The 13214-nt window shown below is 32.8% G+C and overlaps 1 protein-coding gene across 1 annotated transcript; it reads left to right on the forward strand.

Annotated features, from left to right (window-relative positions):
- The first annotated feature begins 8679 nt into the window (after window positions 1-8679).
- On the forward strand, window positions 8680-12318 carry LOC112099637. The gene is made up of 6 exons (XM_024187059.1): window positions 8680-8818; window positions 9512-9642; window positions 10741-10888; window positions 10986-11049; window positions 11366-11637; window positions 12128-12318. The coding sequence occupies exons 1-6, from the start codon at window positions 8680-8682 to the stop codon at window positions 12316-12318; spliced, it is 945 nt and encodes a 314-aa protein (XP_024042827.1).
- The last annotated feature ends 896 nt before the right edge of the window (window positions 12319-13214 follow it).

The raw sequence follows: 13214 nt of genomic DNA on the forward strand, positions 1-13214 counted from the left end.
CATAAATATTTCAAAAAATCCTATCCAACACTCAAGAACCAAGCATATAGAGATTAGACATCATTTCTTGAGAAATCATGTTCAAAAAGGGGGATATTTCATTAAATTTTATTTCAACTGAAAAACAAATTGCTGATATTTTCACTAAACCCCTTAACGAAGAACAATTTACTAAAATTAGGCATGAGCTTCGAATTATTAATATTGCACAATAGCATAGCTTCATATGATATCAAGTCTAATTCACTTTCTTGATGTGATTGCTTATTGGTTGTATAAATTATGTGCATTCATAAATCATGCATTAAATTGGTCCTTTAAACATTTCAGATCAATGAAATGATCTTGGAATGTATTAATTGTTAGCCAAAAATTAAAACAAATGTGCGAAATCATAGTTAAAATAAACGGCTAACTGTTTGGTAATAAATGGTTTACCGTTTAAATCCAGAAACTAGGATATGATATCTGTAAATTATTGGCAAACCGATTGTTGAAAATAGTGAACTGATTAAAAACAGAGAGTTATCTTTTATTACTCCTTCACCGTTAATGATAACCGAATAACTGTTTTCCATTAAGAGCTCTCTGGAATTTATCGGCTCACCATTTTTGTACGATATAAATTGTTCCTGGGTTTTCTTCTTCTTTATACTAGTTTTATCGATTCAAAACACCAAATCAAGCCTCAAATCAAAAATTCCCAAATTAAAACCATAAGCATAACCGGACGATTTTCTTCGATTTTGGCCAGATTTTTGTCATCTTTTGACCAAATTAAGTATCCTAATCACATCCTCTACTCTCCATTATCTCTTTCATCGGTTCAATTTCCTTATATTCATCTTTTTCAAAAATTCCTAATTTCCTTAGTGTGTCCATGGTTGAATCATCAAGGGCTACTCGGAAGAGGAAAAATGTCCCAAGAAGGAATCCAATACCACCACAGGAAACTTTCGAATTCGAAAGGATCCATTTTCCCACCGCTCCGATGGCTAAATGTTTCGAAGACCGCTTTATGACACGAAAGGTGATTGATTCTTACTATGTGGATTTGGAGGACTTTGGGGAGTTGGTTGTCTGTGGTAGAAGTGTTAGAAAGATGTTATTATCTTGGGAGCCGGCTTTAGACCTTGATGAACGGGTGTATCCTAATCTAGTCAATGTCTTTTACTCGAACATGAAAATTTCCGCAACTAGGATAGATAGGATAATTACTCATGTCGGGGGTGTTCCCATAGAATTCGATGCTGAGGACTTAAACAATATCTTAGGAATTTTGAATGCTGGTCACAATGTTTATACATGAGAAACCTAACCTAAGATAACAATGTCATGCTAAGAAATATTCTATAACTCTGTAACTACAACATTTTGATCATATTATGAATGTACCCAAATCTTTTTACGGTCTCAAACCATGCACACCACTTAGAACAACTTGATTCCAATTTCCAAGTCACAAATATACTACCAAAAAGGCTTGCACCTTTACAAGATTTATAGAAACCATTTGAGCAGTGAATTCTTATTACTTTGAAATCAATCGAATAGATTGAAAGTGATTGTAATATATATGTGAATGCTAGTGCATATAAAAGAATAAAAATAATACATATATTAAGCAACACGACAAAAAAATCTTACCAAAATATATATATATATATATTTAATAAAAAATGACAACAATGCAACAACAAGTGTATAATAAAAATTATTAATATAATTGTTACACGGAATCACTTATTTAAACCATTTGTCCAATATTTTTCAATGTGTAATCATGATAAAATTTAAGTATTCAATAAATGATAACAAACAAATCTCAAAGGAAAGCCCTCTCATTTGCCGACTTTGCTCATAATTGTGGTGTTAGAAACATTTGTTGGTGTCGGGATCTCACGAGTGATATTTGTACTCTTCTTTTCCAGTCACAATTATTGCTTCTACAAGTTCGAATCATCCACACCATATTACAACATATTGTTACTCCTAAGAAGGGGCATTCAAATGAAGTGACGAGGTTGGATTTCAGATTATTAGATAGTCTTATTGAGGGGTGACCTATTAATCTCAGATATGTTATTTTGACGCACATGCTAAGTACTCCTGTGGTTAACCATCGCTTACTCCCATATGGTAGTATCATTTCTAAGATATTACGACACTTTCAAGTACCTCTTCGAGACGCAGTCTATAAAGAGACTAAAAGGATTGGTTCGAAAGCTATGACGAACATTGGTTTTTCACGAAAGAATGAGGAATGGATCAAGACATCTAATTCAAAGAACCACGACACCCTTGTTGCTCTAGAAGATGTTCGCATGCTTAATGATGTCTACCATCCTGATCAGTTACCTAATTTTAGGCTAGAAGCTCATCCTCCACCCCCTTGTCGTGGATCCGTATCCCAGCCTCCAGCCGATTCTGATTCTGATGAGCGTGAGATGGATACTGATCAGCCCCCAGTTCCAGGGCATCCACCAGCTTCGGATGACCTAAAGTAGAAGTTGGTTGGTGATGTTCACAATTTTTTTCGAGTAGCAATAGCAGCTTCAATCCCATTTTGCTTCATTTCAGCTTCAGCAGTAGAATGTTCTTGATCATCAACAAGAACTCCTTGATGGACAACGCCCATTCTTGCCCTTCTTAATTGCCATCCTGGTGGTTCTTCATCTTTGTAGCCCCCCTCTTTGTTTCTACTTATGCTTTTCGCACATACATTTCTCCTCTCATGTTATGTTTTGGATGATATTATTTTGACATATGTATTTTTCTATTTCTTTTTGGATTGCATGGATATTTATTGATGATTTTGATGATTAATGGTTTTATGTGTGTTGATTATTGGATTGATGAAGTTGCTGGTTTGTTACATTTGTTTAGGCTTATATGGAAGTGTTTTAACCATTTTTTTGTATTTAAGGATATGCTCATTTTTAAGGGGAGACTCTGCCGAAATTTTTGCTCGCACAAAATGGGTAATATCTTCCTCTATTATCTTTTATGATCAAGTTGAAATTGCACCTATTATTTTCTCCTTTTTTTATGATAAAGAGGGAGATAAATATGATATGTTTGGATAAATTTATTTTGTTTAAAAAAAATTGATTGGCCATATATTTAGGGGGAGCACACATTTAGGGGGAAAAATATTGGAAACTTTGTAATCATCAAAAAGGGTGAGATTCTGAATATAAGGTTACATATCCTTTGGGGGAAGAACTAGGAGTGTTGCCTTTACCAAATATTTTCAGTTTGATATCATCTGGAATGTTATACTTCATTCTATGTCTATCTAAATCCTCATGAGTGGTTTTACAATCCATAAGATCAATGGGATATGACTCAGCTTCAGTTTTATGACTAATTTTGGCTTTCTTTTCTGGTTGAGATTCCTCTGAAGAACTTTCATCGCTATTCTCATCCTCATCAGCAATCAGTGCTATACTAACACTAGGATTTTCATCGATGTTCATCTCTCCCTTACTAATTCTCTCATGGGATCTATCTTTTCCAGATGAAAAGTATATTTCTAGAGACATCTTTCTAGGAACTTCTTCTATGGGTTTTTGAGGATTAGGTTTTGACCTGTTGAAATGATCAGATATGATACCCAATTCATCCCTACTATCAAGGTTTATTGATGTGTGTTTTACCTTAGGCATTGCAGCAACTAGAACGAAAATCCAGACAAACAACAAAAAACAGTGGCATAAGAAACAACCAGGAAAGATTAGGGTGGCTAGTTTTAAAAAAAATGCATGTTAGTGTTTATAACCGGAAAAGCGAATACCATAGTTCTAGCAATAAAAAGGGGGAAGCTTTTATTGGAAGCTTTTATTTGGATCTTAATCGAAGAACGTGAGTTGAAGAAGAGGGAAAGGAAAGAAGAAGAAGGAAATTTTGAATTTATAATTGGGGAAAGAGTGCTTGAAATAACATCATGATGATTCCAAAGGACGCGTTGATTTAAAGAGACATGCCGAGAAACCCAAAGGCTGCCACTTTGAAATTTAAACATTTGGCTAGGCTTAGCCACGTCATGCATATTTAATGCAACAAGATAGAAAATCAGGTCATTGAGAATTCGTGTAGCAAAAGCCATTGCTTCCTGACTGAAATATTAGTTTCTAGTCTTATTTTGTTTTACTCTAAATATTAGAAACTGGGGGATCGGAGTTTGGGGCATAAAAAGATAGATACTTGACTTCGCGGAAAAGGTTATCTGGTCGTAGGTATAAGTGCGGCCAGCATTCTAGGAGGAGACCAGAATCAAGCCGTATGATTTTGATTTATATCTCATATTATTGAGCTCATCCATAACGTGTATGCACGATTTGCTATGATGTTTAAAGCACAATCAAGCGTTATAATAGTAGCTCAATAACTATACAAACAAATATATAACTCTTAGATTCAACTAGCACATTCAATTTGGTAACAGCTGCGTATTAAAGAACGAGCAATAATGCGTGACATGTACAGTTGTCTATAAGAACTGGAAGAGATCTAGAAAAATATACTTTTCTTTTTTCGACTTTAAAAAAAGGGAATTTTTGTAAGAAATAAAAAATACTTAAAATCGCGAGAGTGGCATTATTATTTTCCTAACAAAGAAAATTGGATTGCTAATGGTAGCTCAATAATGGTACCTCAATAACTAGACAAACAGATGTATTAACTCTTAGATTCAAGTGGCACATTCAATTTGGTAACAGCCACGCATTAAAGAACGATCAATAATGCGCAATATGCACAGTTGACTATAAGAACTGGAAGATATCCAGAAAAAGTGACTTTTTTTCTTTTCTGGCTTTAAAAAAAGGGAATTCTAGTAAAAAATAAAAAATATTTAAAATAACGAGAGTGGCATTATTATTTTCCTGACAAAGAAAATTTGATTGCTAACTTGACCGTCAGAGGGTTTTCGTCGAAAAAATCCGGTGCCCCTGACAGTTTTCTGTTATTACAGATCAAAGGAAGTATTAGTATAATTCAAATTCTACTATATCAGTAAGTGACAGTGTCCCATCAAAACAAATAAAAGCATTGACGAAACAATCTGGTCGCCATCATCAGCTCGACCCGATTTCAGCATCAACAATTATATTGCCGACTGGATAAGTAATGAGCAACTCTGAGGCAAAGATGGAGGCACGAGTTTCTTATTTTTGTAATCTTTGTGTTGTCAATTCTGTATGTTGTACATATTCCTGGGTTATCTTTTTGCATAAGTGCAACACTCTAAAAAGAAGATATTCATAACTTAATTTCATCCATTGAAAATTCGGAGAATTTTTTTCTTTTTCCTACCACATACGCCTACTGAAATATTGATCACACAATGTACATAATTGTCTTGTTCATTGTTTTGAATGTTTCTCTCTTACTCTCTCCCCTTAACCCTGTGAAAAAAATCTTATTTACTCCCGGATATTGTATTATAATATATGGTAGAAATAAAGATTGCTGCATGATATCTACTAGTTCCTACTTATGAGCATAATTTATATATATATTTTACCCTTAATTATTCAATTGCTAGTTATTTTTATTTGTTATTTTTAATTAATTAAATTATTTTATTGAACATGGTAATAAATTGAAGATTGAGAATAATTTGTGCTTAAAGGGATCAAAGCTAGAGAGAGTTAAAGACGGTTCATGCTCGTTGCCGTGGTGATAAAGTCAAAAGAAGAAAAAAAAAAATTAAATTGATTGGCCGAATTAATAGCTAAAGGACATGAGAAATATTAGCCAAATTAAAAAGGAATGAAAATTCCTAATGGAGTGCACGTGAGTGAAGCCAGAGCAAATTAAAAGGCTTGGCCTTTGGCTTAACAATTGGAAAAAGTCAGTGGGGCCCATTTTAAAGGCTATATAAGAAAGCTAAACTTTGGCTTTTGGAGAGAGTAGCTGCCACGAGGTAAAAAGAGAAGACGCAAGGCATATTAGAAAAGAGGAGCAACGGCTGCAATAATTCAAAATTTCTCATGGCTGATTTTATTAATTTTGTTGCTCTCAATTTAAATATATCTAATTAATTTTTTTATACTAAGGTTAAAGATTAAACTCTATTTAATAAAATAATTATTTTTTTATTTAATTAATTCCCTACATATGTACTTTAATATTTATGGTTCTTATTTCACATGATTAGTTGGATGTTATTAATTTTTTTCACCAATTTTGTCATGCATTATTAATTGTTATGATTAATATTGGATTAATATTGGATTAAATCTATACTTGGATCTATAAAATTTATACATAATTATCTTCAATTATGTGTCTTTCATTAAATTATTTACATAGAGTATTTAGGAAAACTTTGACTCTTTGTTATTCAATATGTTTACATGGGATGCTTGGATATCATATTATTAAGCGGAAAAAGAACCTACTCAAGATTAATTTTTATTTGAGCTTAATTGTTATATCTATGAGATGACATAGATTGATTTCGAGTTGTCACTCTAAAATTGAGGATTAATTAATAATTAGATAATTATTACTTGAATAGTGGTGGATTCTGAAACCTTGTTAATTTTTGTCTTATTGAATTCTCCTTTGTTTTAATTGTTTTCTTAGTTTAATTAATTTAATTTTCTTAGAAATTTAATTTGCTCAACCAGGTTAGGATTAATATTAATTTTAGATTTAAATTAGAGTTTTCAACTTATAACAATCCCTGTGAGTTCGACCTCGTTACCACTATTCTATCTCTAGATTCATGCGCTTGCGAGTATATTAAAATTTTTCACAACAAGTTTTTGGTGCCATTGCTGGGGATTGTGCCAGAAAGTCAGTTTAATCTAGGTTGATTTGATTCTTCCACTAGTTATAATTTAGGTTGTCTTTTATTTTATTTTATTTTTATTAAAAAAACACAAAAAATTTGCTTAACCTTTTTTTTAATTCATTGTTTGGTTGTTTGATTTCTTTTATTTTAAATTTTTGTTTATTTTTATTATTGTTGTTTATTTTTCTTTCTTTGTCTAGTTAGTTTATGAGTTGTTTGAGAATGTGATTCAACAAATCTTTTGGTAAAAAAGGAGTTGAAAATTAATAGTAGTGAAGCTAGTTCTTCTCAAGTGATGGATGACACAAATAGAATATTGTCAGTACTACCACCAGTGCAAGTAGAGAAAACCCTTAGAGAATATTTTTCACCACTTGCAGCCAACCAACCATCTTGTATTGTGTTGCCACAAACTACAACAATACACTTTGAACTTAAGCCTTCTGTCATTCAACTTTTACCATCTTTCCATGGGCTAGAGAGAGAGGACCCATGTTTGCACATTAAGGAATTTCTTGACATATGCTCTACATTCCGTTTTCAAAATTTTAATGATGAGTCAATTAGGCTTTGTATGTTCCCTTTCTCATTAAAAGACAATTTTATGAGTGTTGAGAAAGATTCAATGATTTACTCATCAAGTGTCCCCACCATGGTTTTGAGAAATGGAGACTTATACAATACTTTTATAATGGTTTAAATATGTCAAATTGTCATATGGTAGAGTCTATGAATGGTGGGAGATTTTTGAACCTACATGAAGGGGCTGCATGGGATTTCTTTAATTCACTTTTTGAAAATTCTCAACAGTAGGATTTTTCAAATCAAAGGAAAAAATCATCTCAAGTTTCTAGGAAGGGGTTATATGAAGTTAAGGATGATTTTGATGTGACATCCACTGTAGCCACACTTTCTAGGAAAGTTAATGCCTTACCTCTGAACCAATCAATGAATCAATATCCTAGTGTAGCTAATGAGGTTTGTGCTCTTTGTTCTAACTTATCTCATACAGCACAAAATTATTCATCATTACCAGGCTATCAAGAGGCTTATTATGAGCAGGTACATGCCTTACAATCATATGAGAAAACCTCCAATAGTCCATATTCATCCACATATAATCCTAATTGGAGGAATCATCCTAATTTTTCTTGGAAACAAAATCGACCTTTGTCAAACCAAGGAAGATAACAATTTAGCATTCCCAATCAACAATTGGTCCCTCCTAACCAAGTATATCCCCCTACCCAATAGCCTATATCTCAATTTGTTGCACCCCAATAAAGAAAACCTTCTTTAGAGGATACACTTCAAAATTTCATTCAATCAACCTAACAAGCCTTTCAGTCAAACACTCAAGATATTCTAAAGCATGAACATCAATTAGGTCAATTAGCAACTACTGTAGTTGAGAGAGAAAACGAAAAATTCGCAAGTCAACCAGTTCCTAATCCTAAAGGAGTGCATGAAGTTGGATCAAGTTCAAGCCATCAGCATGAAAAAGCAAAGTCTATTATGACTTTGAAAAGAGGAAAATTGTTTGACAACAAAGTGGAGGCTTAAACAAGGAAGACATCGGAACCTACTTCTTCAGATGTAGTTCCATCACAAGACTCATCACCAAATGATCAAGAAGAAAGTGGCCCACCAGCTTATATTCCTAAGGCTCATTTTCCTCAAAGGTTAACAAAGGTAAAGAAAGGGACTTCAACAAGTGAGATTATGGAAATCTTTAAGCAGGTAAGTGTAAAAATCCCTTTACTTGATACTATTAAACAAGTTTTTAAAGGATTTATGCACTAAAAAGAGAAATCTGCATGTCACCAAAAAGTCATTTTTTAACTGAACAAACTAGCAATTTACTTCAATGTAAAATGCCACCAAAATTTAAGGATCTAGGTTCCCTTACTATCTCATGTGTTATAGGGAACCAATTGTTTGATAAAGTATTATTGGACTTGGGTGCTAGTGTTAATCTCTTGCCTTATTCTGTTTACATGCAGCTTGGACTAGGTGAGTTAAAATCAACTTCTATTATTTTTTAACTTGCTGATAGATCAATGAAAATACCTCGTGGGATTATAGAGGATGTGTTGATACAGATTGATAAATTTTATTATCCTGTTGATTTTATTGTTATTGATACTTAGTATATTCAGGATCCTAAGAAACACACCCCAGTTATTATAGGTTGTCCTTTCTTAGCTACAATTGATGCTCTTATTAATTGTAGGAATGAAAACATGCAGCTGTCTTTTGCTAATATGAGAATAGAATTAAATATTTTTAATGTCACCAAGCAGCCACAGGAAGAAGATGAATTTGTTGAAGCAAATATGTTAGAGGAATTAGTAGAAGATTCATTCATTTCTAACCACACTGATGATCCATTAGAGGCATGTTTAACTCATTCTGATTTATCTTTTAATAATGACAATGCAATTACAGGAGTCAACGCCTTACTTGATGCACCTCCAATTATTATAGGTTGGAGATGAATTATACGCCTGTCTTTTGCTAATATGAGCATAGAATTAAATATTTTTAATGTTACCAAGCAGCCACAGGAAGAAGATGAATTTGTTAAAGCAAATATGTTAGAGGAATTAGTAGAAGATTCATTCATTTCTAACCACACTGATGATCCATTAGAGTCATGTTGAACTCATTCTGATTTATCTTTTAATAATGACAGTGCAATTACAGGAGTCAACGCCTTACTTGATGCACCTCCAATTATGGACACAACTAAACGAAAGACAAAGTCAGAACCACTACCTCATTCAGAGAAGAAGATTAGCCCATTTACGGAGACACCACCAAAATTGGAACTCAAAGTACTAGCCGACACTCTGGAATATGCATTCTTCGGAGAATCTGACACCCTACCTATTATTATTTCTTCGTCCCTCGATCTTGAGTAAAAAGGTAAGTTGTTGGGTATTTTAAAAGAACATAAGGAGGCAATAGGATGGACCATCGCTGATATTAAAGGTATTAATCCAGTAGACTGCATGCATCGTATTTATCTTGAAGAAAATGTTAAACCTATTAGGGAGATGCAACGTAGGCTAAATCCTAATATGAAAGAAGTAGTAAGAGCTGAAATAATTAAATTGTTAGATGCAGGAATTATTTATCCTATTTCAGATAGCTCTTGGGTTAGCCCTGTGCAATTTGTTCCTAAGAAATCTGGTGTTATAGTAGTTACTAATGCAAATAATGAATTAATTCCCACTAAGGTAACTACAGGTTGACGTGTTTGCATTGACTATAGAAAATTGAATTTAGTCACAAGAAAATATCATTTTCCTCTTCCATTTATTGATCAAATGCTTGATAGACTTGTAGGTCATGACTTTTATCGTTTTTTAGATGGATATTCAGGTGATAATCAGATCCATATAGCTCTAGAGGACCAGGAGAAAACTACTTTTACTTGTTCATTTAGAACTTTTGTATATAGGAGAATGCCATTTGGTTTATGCAATGCACCTATTACCTTTCAAAGATGCATGCTTAGTATTTTTTCTGATATGATTGAGAGATTTCTCAAAGTATTCATGGATGATTTTTCTGTTTATGGAGATTCTTTTGATGAATGTTTGCAGCATCTAACATTAGTTTTGCAAAGATGTAAAGAAAAAAAACTTGGCTCTAAATTGGGAAAAGTGTCACTTCATGGTAAAACAATGTATTGTTCTTGGTCATATAATTTCCAGCAGAGGTATAGAAGTCGACAAAGCTAAGGTGGATTTAATTTCTAATCTTCCACATCCTAAATCCGTAAAAGAAGTAAGATATTTCCTTGGACATACTGGTTTTTATAGAAGATTCCTTAAAGATTTTAGTAAAATTTATAAACCCTTATGCAATTTACTTGTTAAGGATGCACCTTTTGTCTTCGATAAATCTTGTCTTGATGCTTTGTAAAGCTTAAGAACTTGTTAACTGCTTCACCTATCATTCAGCCACCTAATTGGGATTTGTCTTTTGAAATTATGTGTGATGCATCTGATTATGCTGTAGGAGTAGTTTTAGGACAAAGATTAGATCGTGTGCCTTATGTGATTTATTATGCTAGTATGACACTCAATGATGCACAATTGAACTATTCAACTATAGAAAAAAAATGTTGTGGCGGATCATTTGTCTCGCCTTGATCTTAAATTTATTCCAGAATCTTTACCTTTGAACGAGTCGTTCCCAGATGAGCAGCTTATGAGTGTAAATGTTGTACCATGGTTTGCTGATATAGTTAATTACCTTGCTACAGGTCAAATTATAGAGCACTGGACCAAGCAAGATAGAACAAAGTTTTTATCTAAAGTGAAGAATTTCTTTTGGGATGATCCCTATTAATTTAAATATTTTACTGATCAGATTATTAGGCGATATGTTTCCTGATAATGAAATTAAAAGTGTCATCTCTTGTTGTCATGAACAAGTTTGTGGAGGCCATTTTAATGCTAAAAAGACAGCAACAAAAATTTTATAGTGTGGTTTTTATTGGCCTACTCTTTTTCATGATGCATATGTTTTTTGTTCTTTGTGTGATAGGTGCCAATGCATGGGTATCATTTCAAAGAGGAATATGATGCCACTCAGTATTATTCTAGTGGTTGAGATTTTCGATGTATGGGGTATTGATTTCATGGAACCTTTTCCTCCATCTTTTGGTTATCGGTATATATTGGTTGCAGTGGACTATGTGTCGAAGTGGGTTGAAGCTATTCCATGCAAAACCAATGATCATAGGGTTGTAGCGAAATTCTTGAAGAGTAATATTTTATCTCGTTTTGGTTTCCCTCGAACAATCATTAGTGATGGCGGTACCCATTTTTGCAATAAACCTTTCAAAACTCTTTTAAACAAGTATTTCATTTCACATAAGGTTGCCACCCCATACCATCCTTAAACCAGTGGCCAAGTAGAGATTTCTAATAGAGAGATCAAGCAAATTCTGGAAAAAACAGTTAGGCTAGATAGAAAGGATTGATCTTTGAGACTTGACGATGCATTAAACACCAATTGGGATGTCACCTTATAGACTTATGTATGGAAAAGCATGTCATCTGCCAATAGAGTTAGAGCATCGTGCATATTGGGCTATCAAGAAATTCAATTTTGACATGCAGCAGGCTGGTTCTAAGAGAAGATTACAACTGACAGAACTTGAAGAGATTAGGAATGATGCTTTTGAGAATGCCAAGATTTATAAACAGTGAATGAAAGTCTTTCATGACAAGCACATCTTGAGAAAATCCTTTACACCAGGTCAGAAAGTACCTTTATATAATTCCCGATTGCATCTCTTTCCAGGTAAGTTACGTTCTCGATGGTCTAGTCCTTTTATAGTTCGCATTGGCTTTCCTTATGGAGCAATTGAGATTGAAAATCCTAAAAATAGTGATTTATTCAAGGTCAATGGTCAAAGATTAAAACCATTTTTAGAGTTAAGAACACCAAAAATTGAGGAGATACTTTTAGATGATCCTGTTTATCAGGATTAATTAATTTCATCTTTACATTCTTATTTTATTTAAATAGTAGGTTTTATTTTCATTATTTGTTTTCTTTTTTAGTATTTTTCTTTTCTAATGTTTTCTTTTTATTTTTCATTTTCTTTTAAGTTTCCCCAGCCCATTCAGGTGTGTTATCTCCAACTTTCTCTTTTATTATTTATGTTTTATTTTTATTTTTTATTTTTTATTTTTTCATCTTTTTGCATGCATATCTTTTGTTTGTGAAACATTGAGGACAATGTTTCAAATAAGTTTGGGGGTGGGAATAATGTGTGCTTTGTTTGTTATTAAAAAAACCAAAAAAAAATTAAAAATTTTCAAAATTTCAAAAAAAATTGTTTTTTTCTTTTTGTTTTAATGTGAAATGCCAATGATAAGAACTTGATTGACAGTGAATATGGTTCTTAGAAAGGGTTGAATATTGTCTTTGTTTATACTTGATTCTTGTGTTAATTCCTCTTGATTGAGATTCTTTAAACTATGAGCACTAATATCAATTTGTTCATGATTTTGACTTGAAATTTGAGATTGATGCAACCTGAGTTGAGAATTTTAGATAGAGTAAATGATTGTTTGTCTCGATTCTTATCTCCATAGTACAAAATAGTATACACAGGCACCAAAGTCAGAAATAACTACCTATAACCCTTAAGAGTGAAGCTATCCTTGAGTAATTTGAGCCTATGTACCACCAGTATATAGAGGATAATCTACCATGAGAAGAAGGTTACCTTAAGGGTAGAGTGAAAGCTCCTGACTATGGTTAAAAAAAAAGAAAAAAAATCAAGTGGATGTGCTGAAATGAAAAAATAAAAGAAAATTTACATAAAAACCTAAAAAAAAAAAAGAGATTAAGATGATAAGATTAGTTTGACCTATTTTTT

The sequence above is a fragment of the Citrus clementina genome, unplaced genomic scaffold (assembly GCF_000493195.1).
Source record: "Citrus clementina cultivar Clemenules unplaced genomic scaffold, Citrus_clementina_v1.0 scaffold_3, whole genome shotgun sequence".
NCBI lineage: Eukaryota > Viridiplantae > Streptophyta > Magnoliopsida > Sapindales > Rutaceae > Citrus > Citrus x clementina.